At 49.5% G+C, this 20,023-nt stretch overlaps 7 protein-coding genes and 1 non-coding gene across 8 annotated transcripts; 5 read left to right on the forward strand and 3 right to left on the reverse strand.

Moving 5' to 3' along the window:
• Positions 1–195: 195 nt before the first annotated feature.
• Positions 196–1,754, forward strand: ALT_2727 (putative FAD binding monooxygenase; the record flags this gene model as incomplete). The annotated part of the gene is made up of 5 exons (XM_089599415.1): positions 196–485; positions 546–817; positions 877–1,247; positions 1,304–1,588; positions 1,650–1,754. 5 exons carry the CDS (start codon positions 196–198, stop codon positions 1,752–1,754), a joined length of 1,323 nt encoding a protein of 440 aa, XP_089456158.1.
• Positions 1,755–3,197: 1,443 nt separating this feature from the next.
• Positions 3,198–3,934, forward strand: ALT_2728 (GIG1 family protein; the record flags this gene model as incomplete). The annotated part of the gene is made up of 2 exons (XM_033561288.2): positions 3,198–3,342; positions 3,399–3,934. 2 exons carry the CDS (start codon positions 3,198–3,200, stop codon positions 3,932–3,934), a joined length of 681 nt encoding a protein of 226 aa, XP_033417179.2.
• A 639-nt stretch (positions 3,935–4,573) lies between these two features.
• On the reverse strand, positions 4,574–5,763 carry ALT_2729 (MFS transporter; the record flags this gene model as incomplete). Its single annotated transcript, XM_033561289.2, has 5 exons — positions 4,574–4,755; positions 4,809–5,071; positions 5,124–5,446; positions 5,499–5,513; positions 5,566–5,763. 5 exons carry the CDS (start codon positions 5,761–5,763, stop codon positions 4,574–4,576), a joined length of 981 nt encoding a protein of 326 aa, XP_033417180.2.
• A 781-nt stretch (positions 5,764–6,544) lies between these two features.
• On the forward strand, positions 6,545–7,105 carry ALT_2730 (beta-ketoacyl [acyl carrier protein] synthase domain-containing protein; the record flags this gene model as incomplete). Its single annotated transcript, XM_089599416.1, has 1 exon — positions 6,545–7,105. The coding sequence occupies one exon, from the start codon at positions 6,545–6,547 to the stop codon at positions 7,103–7,105; it is 561 nt and encodes a 186-aa protein (XP_089456159.1).
• Positions 7,106–9,522: 2,417 nt separating this feature from the next.
• ALT_2731 (cytochrome P450) lies at positions 9,523–10,984 on the forward strand (the record flags this gene model as incomplete). Its single annotated transcript, XM_033561291.2, has 4 exons — positions 9,523–10,158; positions 10,227–10,541; positions 10,598–10,764; positions 10,816–10,984. 4 exons carry the CDS (start codon positions 9,523–9,525, stop codon positions 10,982–10,984), a joined length of 1,287 nt encoding a protein of 428 aa, XP_033417182.2.
• A 998-nt stretch (positions 10,985–11,982) lies between these two features.
• Positions 11,983–12,525, forward strand: ALT_2732 (uncharacterized protein; the record flags this gene model as incomplete). Its single annotated transcript, XM_089599417.1, has 1 exon — positions 11,983–12,525. The coding sequence occupies one exon, from the start codon at positions 11,983–11,985 to the stop codon at positions 12,523–12,525; it is 543 nt and encodes a 180-aa protein (XP_089456160.1).
• A 1,181-nt stretch (positions 12,526–13,706) lies between these two features.
• Positions 13,707–13,816, reverse strand: ALT_t065. The gene is made up of 2 exons: positions 13,779–13,816; positions 13,707–13,750 (listed from the first exon to the last, which is right to left on the reverse strand). It is a non-coding gene; the product is annotated as a tRNA-Leu (tRNA).
• Positions 13,817–13,951: 135 nt separating this feature from the next.
• ALT_2733 (putative squalene-hopene-cyclase) lies at positions 13,952–15,940 on the reverse strand (the record flags this gene model as incomplete). The annotated part of the gene is made up of 1 exon (XM_089599418.1): positions 13,952–15,940. One exon carries the CDS (start codon positions 15,938–15,940, stop codon positions 13,952–13,954), a length of 1,989 nt encoding a protein of 662 aa, XP_089456161.1.
• Between the last annotated feature and the right edge of the window lie 4,083 nt (positions 15,941–20,023).

The following is a 20,023-nucleotide window of genomic DNA, read 5'->3' on the forward strand; positions in this document are numbered from 1 at the left end:
GTCATTATGCCGCATGCAAATTGACTGAGACAAGGTCCACTTGTACTGTGCACAAAGTTGGCCTGCAAAGTTGGTTCGGACCTGGTATTTTTTGAACTCTATTCGATACTTTATTATTCGAAAGCCTCCCATGTGATGATACGGATATTATACACAGGCGATACTTCTTAGACTCCTCTATCAGGCTCCAGCAGGATGGACCCTCCTTTCAAGATAATCATTGTCGGGGGATCAATTGCCGGCCTGACTCTCGCGCACTGTCTGCACAAGGCAAACATTGCCTGCATCGTCCTCGAAAAGCGACCAGATATTGCTCCCCAGGAAGGAGCCTCTGTTGCAATCCTGCCAAACGGCGCGCGAATCTTGGAACAACTGGGGCTCTACGACGCGGTCGAGAAGCTGGTCAAGCCGAAGGACGCCTTGAATATGCATTTTCCGGACGGATTCCAGTTCAGCGACCCGTATCCCAAGACCATGAATGAGCTGTAGGTTGCGAACATCGCCTTGCCTTGTCTCGTCCTGTCTGATCGGTCATGTCTCGACAGCTTCGGGTACCCAATGGCGTGTCTGGACCGTCAACAATTACTCCAAGTTCTGTATCAGTCGTTTCCTAATAAATCGAACATTTACGCAGGCAAAGATGTCATCCGGGTTGACCAACAAGATAGCCATGTGCTGGTGCACACCGCAGATGGATGTACCTACGAGGGTGACCTGGTCGTGGGCGCCGACGGGGTCCACAGCCGTGTTCGAACTCAGATGTGGCGCGCAGCAGAAGCGCGATGGCCTGGACGGATCAGTGATAGAGAGATAAAGGGTGAAGATCTCTTGAACTATGGGCAGGCGACTGATGCTGACTGTTTTCATGGCTGATAGGCATGAGTATCGAGTATGCCTGTATTTTCGGCGCGTCGGCTATGGTTCCAGGATTGGACGAGCGACACCTACATTCAAGAGTGGACAACGGGACAGCATTCATCATCATCCCGGGAGTCAATGGACGATTGTCTTGGTTCATCATTGTCAAATTAGACCAAAAATATCAATACGGTAGCGCGCCGCGGTTCTCCGTCAAAGACGCTGCAGCCTGGGGTGAGCGACTGACGGACAAGTACATATGGAACGATATCAAATTCAAGCATATATGGCAGAATCGCGAGGCCTTTGCTATGACGGCGCTGGAAGAGAATATCTTTCAAAACTGGAGTTTTGGCCGCATTGTCTGTATTGGCGATAGCATGCACAAGGTACGTTGCTGACGGAAATGGATGACTACCGTCAGGTCTGACAATTGCTACTTTAGATGACACCGAATCTCGGACAAGGGGCCAACTGCGCTATTGAAGATGCTGCTGCCCTGGCCAACAAGCTACACGATGCTCTGAGGGCTAAACATCCCGGAGACAAGCTTTATGATGACGAGATTGAGGACGTCCTCTCCGAATTCAGCAACATCCAGGTCAAACGCATATCCAGAATCTACAATGTGTCGTGGATCGCCGCGCGCTTGCAGTCTCGAGCAAACCTGGTATACAGGGTATTGTTGCGGTATTTTGCTCCATACGCTGGAGACAAACCCGCGAAAAGAGTACTGAGGATTTTAGAGGGAGCTACAGTGTTGGACTTCATCCCCTTGCCGACCCGCTCAGGTCCAGGCTGGACACCGCGCAGGAGAGATCAAAGAGCCTTTCCGATATTGGCTGCAGCTGCGCTTGCATTTCTGTTACTGGTATCAATGGCATCAGTCAACCTGAAATCTGTTGGATATTACATATACTGGATGTCGGTTCTGGGTGGCTTTCTCATGGACAAAATCCGATGACTCCGCAACGCTATACCTGCGTCGATGGCACTATTGTCTCTTTACTGATAGTTCTTCGTAATCCTTGTCGAATCCAAGGTCAGGAAATGGTGAGGACGAATTGGTGGAGATGCGATCCCGGAGACCCAGGCCGGAAAGGTTGAGTTACATTGCCGGCAAGCCACCTTAAGGTTATATGTAACCTTACTTTTTCCGGCCAACCAGAACGTCAGATTTTGACAGAAGAGAGAGTGTGACCATATTGGATAGGACAGAGGCTGATTCTGTATACTGCTTCTGGTTGAATATTCCAGTGTCTCTCAAGCCAATCATACCAAAGCCCTCTGGGTGAAACCTCTGGTCCTTTGTACTCTGTCTCCCGGTCGATCTTCCATACTGGCCCTCTGCACAGACAAGCCAAATAAGGTAGCAGCATAGTTTAATTCCGCAAGTCACGTTGCAGGATTGAACCATGAGGCTACGCCCAATGATGAGCTGTCCTTGTGAGATCTGGCTCCGGCGTGGCTGCAGGCCTATAGCCCATGCACAATCCTGTATTCTAAAGATCCCGGGTTGGCAGCGACAGCTTTGAGGCGCTACAAGAGTTTGTCTGCGCTATTTCTAATTTATTCGTGATCATACAGCCAGCAGTGCTGTAATCGCTTTGCCCTTCTGTCTCAGTGGTCAACGGAAAGAATTAGAGGTACCTTGGTGAACGGACAACGGCGACATCGAAGGAATAGATGGAATCGACGGCTGTTCAAGTTCCTCTTCATAGCATAGCCTTTTAAGGTCTTCTATTAGGTTCACCCCACTGGGGATACTCATTCCCGGCTGGCCTCTTCGCTGTCCCAAAGCATTGTCTAAATATGGCCGGTTGATTGCATTTTCCTTCATGTCATTCATCTTGTTCTCACTCACCGATTCCATTTCCAACACATATCCCGATCCTAATACTTCTCGAAGAAACCGAGAGCCGACGGAATAACATGCTGTATCTCGTCATCTGTCTGCAAGTGGAACAGTAGCAGCCCAGTCAGTCACAACTTTGCCGCGGGAGAAGCGATATACGACAAGAGCTGCGATGTATGAGAAACCGCTCTGGCCTCGTCTGTTGGCTTGTATGGAGCGGCATCGAGGCGCTGAAGGACTTAGGTAAGATGATTATACCACTCGCTATTGCCTACTGCTACCAATTGATGCTGATTGGAACATCCCTACCAGGATGCTGCATGCCAAGAGAACGGTGAAGCACAACGCTGCGACACAGTCGACTTGGTTTAGTAATTCGGACAGGGATGGTCAGAGACCGACTTTCCGTCTGCCTAATAGATTTAACGGATCCGTCCTCCTTTTGCATCTCTCACGACGAAGAACTACTCTCTCCACCACAACCATGGGCTCTGCGACAGAAGCTCCAAACAAAGAAAAAGATGAAGAGATCCCCGACTGGAATCTCACCGAGGTAGACCGCAAGCTCCTTCGCCAGACCGACGAGGAATACGAACCACACTCCTGGGACGAGCTGAGATGGATAATCCGTATGTAACTGACCGCACTGTGCGGGATATGACCCTAAAGCTGAAGCACAAACTAGAGGAGAATAGACTCGAACTCTTCAAGCGTCTGCCCTCACATCTCAGACACTACATCAAATGGTCAAAGGGCATAAAAGAGCAATACGGCGGCATCCTCAACTACATCTGTCAGCAGCGACTCCGCTGGGACCAGGAAGACTCCAAAGTCGTGTTCAAGAATCCCATCCCTTTTGTCAGCCCATCCGATTATTGCATCCGCTTCAACGACTGGCCGTACGGGGTTGCACCGGGCATCCGGCACCTGGTCGTCTGGCTGAAGACCCCGTTTCCTGTGCAGGAAGATGGAAATCTGACCACTGAGTCTCGCGCGCGCATTGAGACATTTGTGTCGGCTACGTTTGTGCAGCGCTTGGCGAAGGAGGCCCATGCAGATGCGCCTGAGGACCGCGTGCTGTGGTTCAAGAATTGGGCTGCGTTGCAGAGCGTGTCCGCGCTGGAGCATTTCCATGTTATGGTGAGGGATGCAAGCGAGGAGGCTCTGAGAGAGTGGGTTGGGGCAGATAATATGGTGATGATTTGTGATGTGTCCAAGTGAGCAGTTTATTAAATTGAGCTTTCACTACTGCCTTGTCAACGTTGCTTTTGCTTTAAAATCTGCAATAATGCTTTTTTCTCTCTAGGTTTTGCTAGTCGCTCATAGTGCGGGTGGTTCAATGACTTTGTTTGCCCCATATGTGTTCACCCTGTGAGTTAGACACTTGTTTATAATACTGCCTCAAGCCCTACGAGAACGATCCTTATTCCGGGGAAGGAGCACCCAGATAATGATCAAGAGGACCAACAATGCGAGAATGAAAGGTTGCAGACTTTGCACACCACGTGCCCCGGATATAGCACCAGCAGCAAAGGGCAGTCTACGGCCAACGGAGATATAAGGTTAGCCCGATACTCAAGTAGCTGTTCATAAGCATCGTAGACGAGGAGGCAAACTTACATTGCAGCACCACCGCCAGCCAAGGATGACGCCAGCCCAATGCCCGGAGTATGCAGATGCTTCGGAAGCAGCTTGGCCGCCACTACAATTGCTGCGGGAAAGAGAGGGCCTGTAAAGAAGCCAAGCAGCGAGACAGCAACGGCAGAGACGACAAACTTTGGGACCAGCCAAAAGACAAGCTCCAGGGCAATTGAAATAGCAAGGTAGATAGTAATAGCAGTCCGCTCTCCTTCATTCTAGTCAGTATTGAATTGCTAGGGCTGCGTAGAGGGGGTACATGCCCAACCAGTCGTTCACGACGCCTAGAACCAGACGCCCGACAGTGACGCCAGCCCAGAAGCCAGTTGGAACCAGACCAGACTCGAATGGCTCTCCGTTGCGGACCTGAACCATGAAATCGACGACCCAGCCACCGACGGACACTGTCAGATTTAGCGATCAGGTTATTCGCACAAGAGAAGGTCAGACAACGCACCTTCGACACCCATGTACACAAACAGCCAGATGGCTATCAGCCAGGTAATGGGACTTTTCATCGCCTCCGCGGTTCTGCTCCCACCGCTGCTATCGGGGCTCCTGCGGTTTTTGGCTCTGTAGCTAACTGCATTTTCTTTCCAGAACGTAGCCACGCTGGCCAGCAGTTCTAGAACGGAGCCCCCAAGCAGAGTGTAGTAGAAATAGTTCCAGCGCAGGCCAGACTTGATCATCTGCGTCGCGATGGTTGGGCTCAGTGTTGCCCTGCGTCGGCCATCAGCATTGCTGTAACGGTCATCGGACCTGATCCACGTACCCGACACCATAAGACGCCCCGAGGAGCCCCGTCATTGTGTTTGCATTGGCCATATCAGCAATCCAGGAATTCCATGCAGCGTCGATGAGGCCATTGCCCAGGCCAACAATCACATAGACAGCCAACATTGCCGGCCAGGGTGGGTGGATGGCCATGATCACGAACGGAATGATATGGCATAGGGGACCGATGATCGCAATCCCTCGTTGTCCAAATGTCATATGAATCTTGTTGACGAGGAGGGTGGCAATCGTGTATCCGGCAAACGGGGTGACGAAGATCAACGAGACCACGGTGGTAGACAGCTTATAGTCTTCGCGAAGCTACTCGGCGTTAGTTTCTCGGTGATGAGCACTGATTTAGTTCTATGCATACATATGGAACGAGTGCCTGGGAGAGAAATCATTAGTCTGCACCATGAGTCTGTACAAGGAGAGCTCACTCCGTAGACCCCATCACTCGCTCCTACAACAGCGAAACTGGCGAATGTAGCTAAAATGCGCCATTTGTTGATAGCAGGGTCATTCCATTTTTGTTTTGCTTGAACGATCGCATCGTCAGCAATCGGACCAAATGTATGGACCGAGCTCTGTGACTCTTGTTGTCCTTGTGAAGCAAGCTCAACTGTTGTCGTCGACATATTTGCTGTTCCAGAAGCGAGAAACAGAATTGTACAGAAGGAGACGGAAGGAGACAAGAAGGATACGAGATAATTAGTGCTGTTATTGAGTCAATAAATACTGCCATGAGCATCTTTCCCCACATGATGAGTCAAGAACTTCCTCTTTCTTGTTGGAGGCTGACCCACTGAGACAGAATGATAGCAAATCTATGGACAGCCAAGTCTCTAGCCTCCAGACTATGGTTGTAAATAGAAAACTGATTCACTGCCTTCTTTCTGACATCCGAGGACCTAGGTGCAGTCGACTTATAACGGCGCTAGCCGAAAGGACCAACTACTGCTTAAGCGTATTAACCAGGATACCAGGATGTAATGACACTATAATATTAGTATTATATCGCTTTCCTACTCACTTTATTTTGCATGTTGACAAAACGTTCTTACATATAACTATATATACTAACCGTCTGCGTAACTAAACCTTCAAGGTCTTTTGCGGATCTCTCCACCAGGGCGTGGCATTCACCTTGTACCAATCCATAGTCCTCTTAGCGCCTTCTTCGAGGTTGACAGCCGCATCTACGCAAGTTTCTGGAGCCCGAAAAATTCCATGCTGATGATCGGATCTTCATACCTGCGGCCAGGGATTCGATTTTTCCAGTCCTCGACGTTGCCAGCCTTCGTGCCGTCATCTTGATTCGGCACCATAGCGTCGATGACTCCGATACAAAGGTTGTTTTTTGTCGACGCGTGGTCTAAACCTTGATAGTGAGGAGCATCGGGCTCACCGCGCTGAAAGATGGTGTTGACGGGATTGCTGCAATCGGAGACATGCGGGTGGAGTCATCATGGCACCACCAACACCAAGGAGTCCTACTTCCTGCCCGAGGACATGCCAATTGTCTCTGTGTGTCGGCTATCGAAGCTTCAGATGTTGTCGCCAACTGGCCGCGGCCGCATGTGGGACGCAAAGGCTGATGGCTATGCCTGTGGCGAGGGCATTGTGTCGGTTGTCTTGAAACGCCTCAGCGATGCAGTTACTGATGGTGACCCGATTGAATGCGTGATCCGAGCCACATGTGTTAACCAAGACGGCCGCACGCCGTGCCTCACCATGCCGTCTGGGAAAGCGCAACTGGAGCTGATCCGGTCCGCTTACCAGATGGTTAACCTGGACCCAGCGCTTCGTGCCGAGGATCGATGCCAGTACTTCGAGGCCTATGGAACCAGCACTCCCGCCGGCGATCCTCAAGAGGCTTCAGCCATCTATCAAGCTTTCTTCGGAGACATGCCATCTCAGCGGCGTGCGGAGACTGAGAAACTGTTTGTAGGATCGATAGACAGTGAGTGGACATACTAAAGGCACAGCTGGTTTAGCAGGTATTGTCAAGAATTCATTGTACATTCAGCATGGAATTATCCCACCCAACCTCCTGTTTGACCAGCTCAGTCCACAGCTTGAGCCATTTTCTGCCAGTCTAAAGCTTCCAGTCAAGGCTATGTCATGGCCGGGCTCTGAAGCTCGCGGTCCCACGCCGCGTGTCTGTCGAACTCATCTAGCTTTGGGGGAACTAATGCGCATGCGATTCTTGAGGGCTATGAGGAAGGCATAAATGCCGTAGACAAGCCCGTTGAACTGTCAACCTAAATCTCCAATCCCTGTCGTGCTGCCATTTGTCTGCTCTGCATCTGCTGTGCGAGCGCTCGCTGCCATTCTGGAACAGTACATTCAATATCTCGAGGACCATCCCAATATCAACCTGCTGGACATGGCGTAGATGTTACTACAGCGACATTCATTCTTGACGCACTGTATTGCCATCGTGTTGCCTATAATAGATCTCCAAATTACAGGAATCCGCGAAGAGCCGGACCTCCTCAAGACCAAAAGCATCGTAAGCTTCCAACCACATACCGATGGGACGAAGCGCGTCTTGGGGGTTTTCACAGGCCAAGGCGCACAGTGGCCGCAGATGGTTTGCACTTTATTACTCACTGCCCAGAGGCCACGATCTGGTTGGACGAAACGGGGGGGGTCACTCGCTGAGCTCCCTGTCGCGCTGCGACCAAGCTTTTCCCTTCAGGAAGAGCTGGCTTGCATCTCAGACTCACCCCAGGCTGCATGAGGCCGCGTTATCACAACCCCTATGCACGGCGCTTCAAATCATCCTTGTCAATGTTCTTTCTGCAGTCGTCGGTCATTCATCTGGTGAAATTGTACGCTACCGGGGTTTTCTCATGGGCTGACGTTATACCTGCGCGGTCATGTTGCGAGACTGGCGGGTGAGGGAGCAATGCTGGCGGCAGGAATCTCTCGAGAGGAGGCCATCGTTCTCTGCCAGCAACCAGGGCTTCATGGCAAAATCAGCTTGGCGGCAGTTAACTCATCTTCCAGTGTCACACTCTCCGGTGACCGTGATGTCATATCCCAGGTAGAACAGATCCTCCTGGACGGGAAGAAGCTTGCGCGGCTTCTCCGGGTCCACACTGCATACCATTCCCATCACATGGCTTCCTGCGCAGAAGCTTACCTGCAAGCTTTAGACGCAGTAGAGATTCAAATTTGCTCTCACGTCGTCACGGTGGTATTCCAGCATCTATTGAAGGCCAGGACATTATGACGGAGCAGCAGGGCTGCAGTATGAGCATGGACTACTGGAAGGACAACATGGTCAAGCCTGTCTTGTTTTCCCCAATCTTGCAGGAAGCATTACGCTCCAGCAGTGACGATGTGGCCCCTGATATGGTCGTCCAGGTTAGGGCCTCATCTAGTTCTCAAAGGCGCTGCACAACAGACGATCACGGATGTCTTCCCTTCGGAGGTTCCCTGCGTCGGATTACTGAACCGTAGCCAAAGTGGCATCGAATCATTGGCCAAAGCGATCGGCGCCTTGGGACCAGATTCAACCCTAAGTCCTGATCATACACCTTATCAGCAAAAGCAAACCGTGGATCTAATAGCAACACTGTATATTAAATAAGATTGCGCCTTCGCACCACCGCCAGTGATACCAAGATAGATGACGTATACCGGTTACTCGGGATGAAAAGTCAAAGGAATGGCAACGAAGAGCGAACAGTGACTGTGATGGATTCAAGACGTACAAATTCATAACAATTCCTAATATCCTTAGCCGGAAAGCTACCCTTTACATGCATCCTGTGATTTCAGGCTGGGTACTCGATTATGGCAGTGAGAGGTGATATGATATGCTCATTCCATACGGCCTGATATCCGCGAACCCTCAATAATTCTGCAAACCTTAAACTGAATAAGAGTGCTCATTAGTGCATAGGCTGGATCAGGCTGTGTGCAGTAAGATCATATTATGCCATCATATCCATGTAAGACTCTGAAGGGCGCTATTCCATGACGCAACGCCTGTATCAGTTGCACCACCCTCCGCTTTTTGATATATATAAGATACAAAACCCTCAGAGTTTGCAGTTTGCTTGGGATAAGCATTGAGTTTTAAGGTTTCTCTCCAAGCAGTGATTAAGGATGAATGTGCATGAGTTATATGTGTACCTGTGTGGATGGGGTGGAATTACTGTTGGCATTTGCATGGTATTGACTCCATCTCTTCATTCCCGGCTAATTGAGGGGTGTAAGTTCTGACACGTGAACAGTTGGTATGCTGTGTGATTACCCACGCCGTCTATACTGTGTTCTTTCATCCCTTAAGTCGCTTCCCCGGCCCACTATTACACAGGGTGTCGCGACTGCCCTATGTCTATCGGTTGGTCAAGGGGACGCTTACCTTAGATGCACTCGAAATGCATCAACGCTACGGAGATATTGTACGAGTCGCCCCTGATGAGCTCTTTTTCGCTCACCCAGATGCCTGGTCGGACATCCACAAGAAAACCGGGAAGCAGATGGATAAAGCACCATGGTTCTACCGGCCTATAGAGCAGAAGCCACGATGCCTTGTGGAGGAAAGCCCCGAGCAGCATAGCCGGCTGCGGCGACAGATGGCGACTGGATTCTCAGAGAAATCTATGCGAGACCAGGAACCAATCATCCGGGGTTATATAGATCTCCTGCTGCAAAAACTACGGGAGAAGAGCAATGACAGTCAGCCCGTTGTCATCTCAGACTGGTTCAACTACACTACGTTTGATATAATTGGTGACCTGGTCTTCGGGGAATCCTTTGAATGCTTGGGGGCTTCTAAGTATGATGGGTGGATCAAAAGTATTTTTGACACCAGTCGCCCTCTAACACTGGTGCAAGGTCTCTCGTTCTTTCCATGGTTGAAACAAATTGTTCTAGACGTGGTCCCTAAGAGTCTGCAAGAAGATATCAAGAGACAACAACAGCATACAGAAGCCAAAATGCGGCGGCGCATGGCTATCACTGCAAACCAGGCGGATCTGATGGAAGGATTGCTCAAGAAGAAAGGCGAATTAGTTAGTAGTTTGACCCTTTGATCCAGGGACACATTGGCACTAACAACCGTCCACTATCGAATTTACAGAACCTGAGCACTGACGAGCTTATTACTAATGCTCAACTCCTCATCTTCGCAGGTTCAGAGACGACTGCATCCCTCCTCAGCGGAGTTACCTATTTATTGCTCCAGAATCCTGTGGCCTATCAGCAGTTAGTTGATGAGGTGCGCTCAACTTTCAGCAGCGAGAAAGAAATCAACTTTGTCAGTGTCAACCAACTCTCCTACATGCTGGCTTGCCTGAACGAAGCTTTGCGTATGTATCCACCAGTGGCGAACAGTCTTCCGCGCGTCGTTCCTAAGGGAGGAGCCCAGATTTTGGGGCAGTATATTCCAGAACAGGTCAGAAGACATTGATATATTCATGAGTAATGCAACATCATTAAGTATATCTACAGACATATGTGGCTATCCCCCAGTGGGCGCTCTACCGCCGCGAGGAATACTTCGCTGAGCCTAATGCTTTCCACCCTGAGCGCTTTCTTGGTGATTCTAGGTTTGCGAATGATCGACGAGATGCGCTGCAACCATTCAGTGTTGGCCCACACAACTGCCTTGGACGGAAGTAAGTCAACTTTAGACGTTATATCGGGAAGCTTACTGACCCCACATTTAGCCTTGCATACGCCGAAATGCGTTTGATCCTGGCCCTTATCATTTTTAACTTTGACATGGAGATTGATCCTGACTGTCGTGACTGGATCCAGCAGAAAAATTTTACTCTCTGGCAGAAGCCTCCACTTAAAGTCTACCTGGAGCCAGTTGCAAGGAAGTCAAAGCCGTAATTAGGTATAATGAGTCTATATTTGACCATTTTCAGTAGTAATCTACATTTCTAGTATCGGACTTCTTTCAGGGACGGTTTCTGGAGCATTGTCCTCATCTAACACAGCCAGTCTTTCTGGTGATGTAAATTAGCATGGTCATCTCCACAATTTTGAGGATATTACTATACCTGTACTGCTCCCTAATCCAACCCTCACTGAACTCAAGAGTGGTGCAGCAGCATCATAAGAAGCTGGCTCAAATCCTTCGCTTTCAACATGAGAATCCAGTCAGTACTACATCGACTGCCACTGCGCAGACGGGAACTGGAGAATCGGAAACGACCAAGTTATCCCCAACAACCGCTGAATTTAAGGATTTTTCTACAATTTTGATATCACTAGATAGCCTAGTATCTCGGCTTATAGCTTCATTATCCTGAGGAACTACTTGGCTGGAACAGAATGTGAATGCGGCAGAATAGTACTCTAGCGCAACCAAGGTCATTCACAGTCCCGGATTCTGGACAGGACGGACAAAATCAAGTACTTGGACAGCATTGTGGCCGTCATCGACATGTTGCAACGAGATAAATCAGTGATGTAACACTGAAGAGGATCCTACAGCTGTATCCACGCCTTCGCAATATGTTAACCATGCCGTCTCACTAAAAATGTGTCTAGATGGAGATGCTGTGGCCAGCCATCTGGTAATACCACGGTTAACCCCTAAATTGATGACTCGTGTTGAAATAAGGGCAAGCCAATTACGCACAGGGCTTGGCCGAAAGCAGGAGATTAGAGACACGGCAATAAGTTAGTCGTCATATCTACACCCTGATTCCCTTCCAGCCGATGAGATCATTTCTTTTGTTAGGGCCCAACAATGCCAAACGAGCTTTAAATAAGAGTACGACCTCATATATAGTCTACTCAAGACTTCATCTACCCAGACCAGCGCATTTCTAGTCTGAAGAAGCCCTACAGTGACAGTTCCTCCTGACACTACCGTTGCTAAGATGGCCCAGGTCGAGGGGCTGCAGGCGATTCAGGGGTATCTCGAGAACCCTACTGCACTCACTGTAACGAGCGTCGGCATGTGTGTATGCTGGCTTGCTAGTTACGCTGGAATGATCCGCAAGTCGTTTCAGGACCGTTCCTACTGCATGCCATTGATGCCACTTTGCTGCAATCTCGCCTTTGAGTTCATCTTCTCGGTGATTTGCCCCCCGACGGAGGACCCCATTCTGCAGTATGTCGTTGCAAGCTGGCTGGCTGGCAGTGTCATGGTGGTTTTCACAACTATAAAGTTCATGCCTAATGAGTGGAAACATGCGCCACTAATCCAGCAGAATATTCTCTGGATATTCGCTATTACTATTCTGGGTTGGATGACGGTACATTTGGCGTTGGCCGCCCAATTTGGACCGGATGATGGATTAGCATGGGGTGCTGGTTTCTGCCAATTACTTATTGATGCTGGTTCCCTGTGCCAAGTGATTGTCCGAGGAAGCAGCCGGGGGGCATCATTTTTCATTTGGTATGTCAGGGAACGCAAGTGATCTCTCAATTAGGTCTTAACTAATTGATCCCTTTACTGGTTGACAGGCTCAGTCGCTTTGTGGGCACTAGTCTTGCCGTACTATATTTTACTTTGCGGTTTCGCCATGGGCATGTTATATGGCACAGTCCGTTAGCATGGTGGGGCGCAGGGGTCTTCTTTCTGCTTGACAGTTCCTATGGAATCCTTCTCTGGCATATCCAACAGTCCGAGGGGAATGACCAGCGGCGGAGAAAGGCTGGGTCAGAGATAAGACCAAAATGAAGGGGAAAAGGGCCGGACAGCTGGTGAGCGTTAAGGGTGTTCCTCTGGTAACCGGACCATCTGGCAGTCCTGTGTGGAGCCTTCAGCATCTACTGTTGTCCTTCACAAAACGACCTGGAAAGTAAGAAAAGTAAAAAGGAAACCTTAAAGTCTGCCTGGACGTGTTGGACTTGGCCATTGCATTATTCGGAGCGGAAACTCATGTACAACCGGGATAAACAGTGGCGTCGCATCGCTTCAGCCGAGACTTTCAATTGGATTGCGACGGCAAGCTTGAAAAATTTGGTTCCTGCACAGCCAATGTCCATGGTTGCAGCTAAAAGCATAATACAGCTTCTTGGTAACAAGGGTAGGAGGTTAGGAGCTCTGACGCCCCGGAGTTGAACACTCGGTACGGAGCCTGTCGGCAGGCTGTCTACCAGTCTGTTTGTCCAGCTGGAAGGTGCATCTGTCAATCTCGTCCCGTCTGATTCCAGCGGCCAGTACGAGCTCCAGACGAACTATGACCACACAAAATGTCCCAAAGCCACTCGCTTCTTCCCAAGAGTGTGTCCGCCTGCATATCTATCCGATGTTCTAGGGTACTGTTACAATGGCCACGCAATTTGATAGAACCAGGAAAACTTACCTCACTGCCGGTGGTCAATATACCAGGGAATTCTCTGCTACGCTACCCGAAGTAAAACCAGGCCTCGTCGTTGACTGGGTTGGGTCGGTCCGATGACTCTAACCAACTGTCTGTCCGGGTCGATCCACTTTTGCCGCCAAGGTCCACGGGAGTCTGGTGCTGGGTGAACTCTGACATAATGGCTGGGCCAAAAAAATTTAAGAAAAAAAATTAAAAAAAAATAGAACTAAAATTTCATATTGAAAAATAGTAATAAATGAATACTAAACATGAGAAAATAAAAATAAAAATGACAAGGGTGGGATTCGAACCCACGCCCCTTTCGAGACACGGAAACTGATTAGCAGTTTATAGGTCCAGTTCCTGAACCGTGCTCCTTAGACCACTCGGACACCTTGCCTTAACTATTTATAGTGTGGGATTATAATGTATAATCGGAGAGTAATGAAGGCAGGCTTATTTATACGGTAGGAATTTACCATTGGAGTATCAATAGAACAGTGATTTAGAGCATTATTTACATTCTCTGTCGAAATCAAACCAAGTCTGCCCCACGCTCATACTGCCTCAGTGCTCGCACATACCTGCCAATTGCCATCATGGGGAAACAATGCGAGCTATAGGACGAGCTGATATATGTGCAGGCTGGAGAACAAGCCCTCATTGACTGATCCTCCGTCCATGTTGCCCCTCCAGCAAGTGTCTTGGCCTGCGTTTGTATCAAATACTCCACGCCGTTTCGGAGTACGCTATCCATGGGTGACAGGTAAGGCAGTAATGCCAGGAGTGCCAAAGCTGTCTGTGACGCTGTAGACTCCCCACCTTTTTCTCTCCAGCAAATGTGACCCCAGCCTCCGTCTTGATTGCGGAGGCTCTCAAACCAGTGGATAGCTTGGGAGACATCGTCGTTGATACTGTCATCTCTCTCGGTCCATCTGTTGCGCTCTTTGACCCCGATGAAATACGCCAATGCGCGGAGGACAGCGCTTGTCGCGTAGATGTGATGCCTGGTGCAGCACCCAAACCAGGCACCGCAGGGTTGTTGGGTGACAGACAGGTAGTGTATTGCCCTTCGAGAAGCTGATGCGACATGATCGATTAATGTCCCTTGTGCAACCAGTTTCCTATTCCGTCGACTCACAGTCAGAAGCAAGCCGAAGGTTTCGAGGACATGACCTGTCACGTCTGGCGTTGACTGGCGAACAAGTGTCTCACTGCACCCTAGCGATGCCCATCCGCCATCTGAATTCTGTCGCTTTAATAGCCATTCGAGAGCGGTGGTGACAAGGTGTGAGCGGAGCATGAGAGGATCCTGTTGAATTATGGCGTGAATCGCGGATGACACATCATCCACACGACGGACCCGAGTATCAAAAGCCTTGGATGCGTCGTGATTGCTGTCTGAAATCAAACAGCCCTGCAGCCATTGCACAGAGTTCCTGAACCACGGGGCATCGACTGCGACGCCAGCGTTTTCGAGCCCCGTAATCATCAGACTGCTGTCGCGGAAGGTTGTATTCACGCTCGAGATCCGCTTTCCGTCCTCATCCTCATACACAAAGTGTCCGATATTGTCCAGACCCGTGCGCAGAGGACGAGATTGGACCGAGTAACCCTCCAGCTTCAATGCAAGTATCGCCATGTGCGGCGGCCGTGACAGATGCCCGACACTTCCCATTTCCTGCACGGTCTGAAGGATGAACGCAACACTCCGATCAAGCGCATAGCGTCGGAGGGGAAGAACGTATTTTAGCAAGCTCAAGAAATGTACAATCAAGTCTAAGGAGGTTGAGGCCAGTGCAGTGTCCCCGCAAGTGCGAGGTGGAGAAGCGCAAAAGGCTTTCTCTTGCGGTTCTTCTGGTTTGCACTGCAATTCATTCAGGTATGTGCTGGCTGCGCAGTCCTGAATGGGTAATGGGAAGATTGGACGATGGTGGCAAAGGATGAGGAGAGGGACCAGCACTGTATGGTCCATCGCTGGCCAGCAGCATATACTGCTTAGGATATGTTGAGGCAGCAATATCAACTCCGGAGGGGGACTTCCGACAGCATTCCAGGGATATAAGCCAAATATTGCAAGATGAATGCGGGTAATAAAGCAGACCTTCCCTATGCTTCCTTCCGCTAGGATGAATGATTGCGATCTGCGCATTTGATGGACATTCCGTGACACACCCAAGATTCTCAAAGCAAGATAAGCCTCAACCGTAACCGAAAGATCGCCAGGGTCCCCAGGGTTGATGCCCCATGAACCATCTGAGTTCTGGACAGAATAGAACCATGAGATGAACGCATCTCGGTCTTTATCCAAGTTGCTGCCAAGAGCCTGGTGCATGAGGATATGCTCTGCGGTTGTTGCAATGCTGTCGATCCTGGTTTGTCCGCGCCAGTTACCACCTGGTCCTCTCTGGAGTTTGCTATACTGGGTGGCCAATCGAAGCACCTGATTCGTCTCTGACAGCAGGAAATATCCCTCTGGAGGACAGCCAGCCAGAGGCGACCCCAACTCCACTGTACGAGACATTTTGTTATGCGGATATGTGGTTATCAGGCCGGCGAGCAGCACCAAGCAAGCAAATGTATATCTAAACCCTCATGCCAATACTAGACTTAAACTTTGGCAGGCGTGCATGCCGCCTCACTGATAACTGCATACTAGACACCAGAGGCCTAACTACGCTTACACTTTGGTCTTCCCTGAGACATTGTGCCTCTAGCCTGGGTTTACAGTTCTATGATCCGTATATCAGCACAGTAGACTTCAGTCCCCCTCGGTGGCGGTCTCCTCCCTCACAAAGAGCTCTGACGTCTATAGGCTGGGACCTAAAATCAGCCGGTGGTTGCGGATATGACGGATATGACAGGGATTTTGGATGGTGGCTGAACAGGCTTTGGGTTGGAGCAAGGGGGTTATCCTGGAATTTACCAGGGAAAAATGTTCCCCTTCCGTGGAATGGGATTGTCATGGACGCCGCTCCATTAACTTACTTTGATGTAGGTTAGCTTTTTCCTGTAAATAAAGTTCTAACGGCTGCAGCTGTACAGTTTTGGGTGGGCCCATGAGGTTGATTATGCTTGATTCATCGATGTCGTATCACATCACCCAGATGGCGAACGTCCTAGTAGTACTAGATCGATGGAGATCTTGTTTCTAGGAGGGCCCATGTAGGACAGGCACTCGGCTACGCAAGCTAAATCAGTCTCTGGTCGAGTTGACGTTCTAGAGATGCAGCTTGTTCGGCAATCGAGGATGCCACTGGCAACTGGTAGGAGACTCCATCACGCCCGTCAGTTCTAACAGTACCTTGGCCTAGATTAGCCGGACCATGCAAGGGGCTTTGTGTGACATGCCATCCAACGGTGAAATTCCCCTATTCGTCCTGTGCTCTTATATGAGAGTACTGTTGTGAAGAGGCGTATTGGCCAACACAAATCAGCAACAGAAAGACTCGCTTCCCGATGAACCGCCACCGCTCAAGGTGTTTTAGATAGGTTCTTCTAGACTCTGTGTGCTGTAAGAGGATAGATACTCGCCTTAGTGATACTCGGACAGAAAATACCAGACTGTACCACGGATCATTGACGGGCACCGCAATAAACTCAGCTTGACAGTCCACGACATCTTAATACGCTCCAGGTCGGGATCGCTTTACTCTCTTTCCTTGCCTTGCATGCCCGAGCTATGAGCTCACTGCATAAAACGGGGCCTTTCTCAAAATGCCATCTCTGGAATCTATGACCTCACAGTGATTACCTGCTGAGGTAGTCCTTTCCTTTCTGTAGTACGCTTTGACCCTCGAGGAAATGCTTTCTGGCCGTGTGCATCTACCGTCAATGTAACCTCTCCGTGGCTTCTGAATTTGTTCAAGGCTTAATCTGACGAGATAGGGTTGAAGACGTCAAGAATGACAGGTCCCGAAATAAAGAGTCCATGACTGAACGACTGCAAATGGCAACAGAGCAATGCAAATTGGTTCTGTCCCACTTCCCAATAAATTGACAGAAAGAACGCAGGATATTCCCTTCGCGCACTTGGCAAGCCCCTTGTGTTGCAGTCGTTCTACAGAAGCGGACACTCCATAATTTACTCCAAAAATGTCGATCATGGAAGCTGTACTGGGCCTACTGGCTGTCCTCTATCTTCTACCACGCACCCTTGCAGTCTACATTGTCAGCTCATATACAGTCTGCATCATATGCGAGCGCTTAAGCTTTATACCGGCCTCTTTGCTACAGTACGAGGCTGGCGATTAGGTCAGAATCCTGTCGAGTGGGTTGAAAGTGAAGACTATGCTCACCCCTAGCTAGCTCCATTCGACAATGCTATCAAACAACGTTCTACCCTTGTTGCGGGACGATGAGCTGGATGTGAATTTATATGTGGATGAGCTTTATGAATTACGAAGCTTGTTTGGCTCTTGGCACTGTGTCTAGCATACCGAGAATGTGATACTATCTCTCATTCGCCATGCGAATGGCGCATGAGAGATAGTATTACGACCTTGCTAAAGAGTAGGCGAGACTGTAGGCAGTAAGCTAATTACATTCTTGTCGACTTGCACGGCATCTTTAAGTGCGACGGCGCATCGATATGTTCCAAGTCCAATGACCACACAAGTATTGTCGCCCTCAACCCAGTTCAAGCAAGATACGGGGGCAGTTCAGAAAGCCACCACAGTCGAGCCTTATAACATTGTAGCTGGCTCTTAGTTGACCTCGGCGGTACGAGTATATGTCCGCCACAAATTATATTCTCGGGTCTTTTGTCGAGATGTTCAATATCACAGTTTAAAACGATATAGGTGATAACCATTTGAGCAGATGAAAATCAAAATGTCGATCCGGGCTGATGAGTATGGTAGGTCAGTGACAAATCATTCAAAGCATTTCCCAAAGGGAGAGAAAAGCTCACCACGCATGACGTCCGGAGTCGAAAGGCAGATATATCGAACTAGGTGTTAGCCTAGCTGATCTTCTGCGTGGGCATACCCATGTCTTGGAGTATATCTTTCCCTGCTCGGAGCTCATGCCATTCCCGATAGGCTGCTCCTTGAGGAATCAGAATGGCTCGTATGACTGTCTTTCATGGTAGACCTTCTCGTCCCTACGGACATCCAAGGTGGACGCGGCAATCCACATACCCCGTGGCAGGTGTTGGCCCGTGGGCAAGGTGATTCCAGATGGATACATACAGAAACACCAGAGTCAGACGTAATGTTTCCCGAACAGCACTATCTATGTAATGGAGCTTCTTGAAGGACAATGGGACTGCCCTTTCTTTCTCTGAACTGAGGACTGTTGCAGCTTTGCTGAAGCAATCTTTTTCAGAGGTCTGCTCTCTTTCTTCCTGCTCAGTTTGCTCCAGCCACTGCTTCATGAGGGGTGTGGTGGCAGACCACACTCTCCTTTGAGCAAAGTGCCAGGGGACTGAGAAAAGTGCCAAGCAGCGGCTGTAAGAACTAAGAACCAGGGAGTTAATTGACCACACGCTAACATGGCGGCCCCTTGGAGATTAGTCAATTTGGTAAGAGAACCTAAGTAGCTCGCATCGGGGCTCAGCGGCAAGCCGCCCCATGAGATCTGGCTACTGATCCCGAGCATAATTCTTTGCATCGCTTCAACAAGCCGCACTCTTTGCCAATCATGGCTATCCTTGCCGAGCCCTGGTCGATATTTCGGCGGAGTTCTCCAGCGAGCTCAGACTGAATGCGGTCTATATACTGAGTGAGAGCCTGGCTGACTACATGAATGGCAATCTTCTCATTCAGCGCAGAAGCACTGATGCGAAAGAGATTCCTAAGTGGAACCAATGACCCAAGACTTCAAACACAGAAAAAACACTGTCAAGTTGCCGGCATCCATTCAAAGTCCTTCGCTGGCAAAATGACTTGAGGGCGTAGGTTGGCATTGGTATGGATAAATAGCCGATCATTTCGATTGAACTACTCTCATTGGCATTATTAGATCACAGCATGTGTAAAGGGATATTTTTACCTTGTCATACCCTTCTGAAAGACTAGTCACGAATGCAGATTCTAAGCCCACCGGAAATATCCTTCCTTGCCCCAACGCGGAAAATCCCCCTGGGGAATGAAGGGGTAACCTTCCATTGCCCAACAACGACAGCGATAAAAATGGGGAATAAAGCGCAGAGAATGTGAGCAATACATAAATTTGGGGAGATGAAAACTACCAGCAGCTGGATCTTCCTGCGAAATTGCTGCTCTACGGATACTGGACACAGAAAGGTTTAGGGCGAATATCTTAAGGTCTGGTGGCCGGATCTGGAAGATACCCAGCGAACATATGTAGGCAAGGCTAAGCCATGAGAAAGACTGTAACCTATCATGGTTATGACAACCAAGAAAATAACCTTAAACGCGGTCCATGGTCAGCGTATGCTAGAATCCAGACAGGGTTACATTCCGGATATTCCAGGCCGGATAGGCTCAATTACAGTGGGGAAATGATAAAAAGTCTATTTCTGATTGAGAGCAGTCTCAGCAGTCTCAGCAGTCTCAGTACAATTCGACATTCTGCAGTTATAGACCACCCAGGTTGTAAGAATCGTCGGTGTCGATGGCCACTATGCCGTGTCTTTGATGTC

This window comes from Aspergillus lentulus (genome assembly GCF_001445615.1).
Source record: "Aspergillus lentulus DNA, contig: Alt05, strain: IFM 54703, whole genome shotgun sequence".
NCBI classification, from domain to species: domain Eukaryota; kingdom Fungi; phylum Ascomycota; class Eurotiomycetes; order Eurotiales; family Aspergillaceae; genus Aspergillus; species Aspergillus lentulus.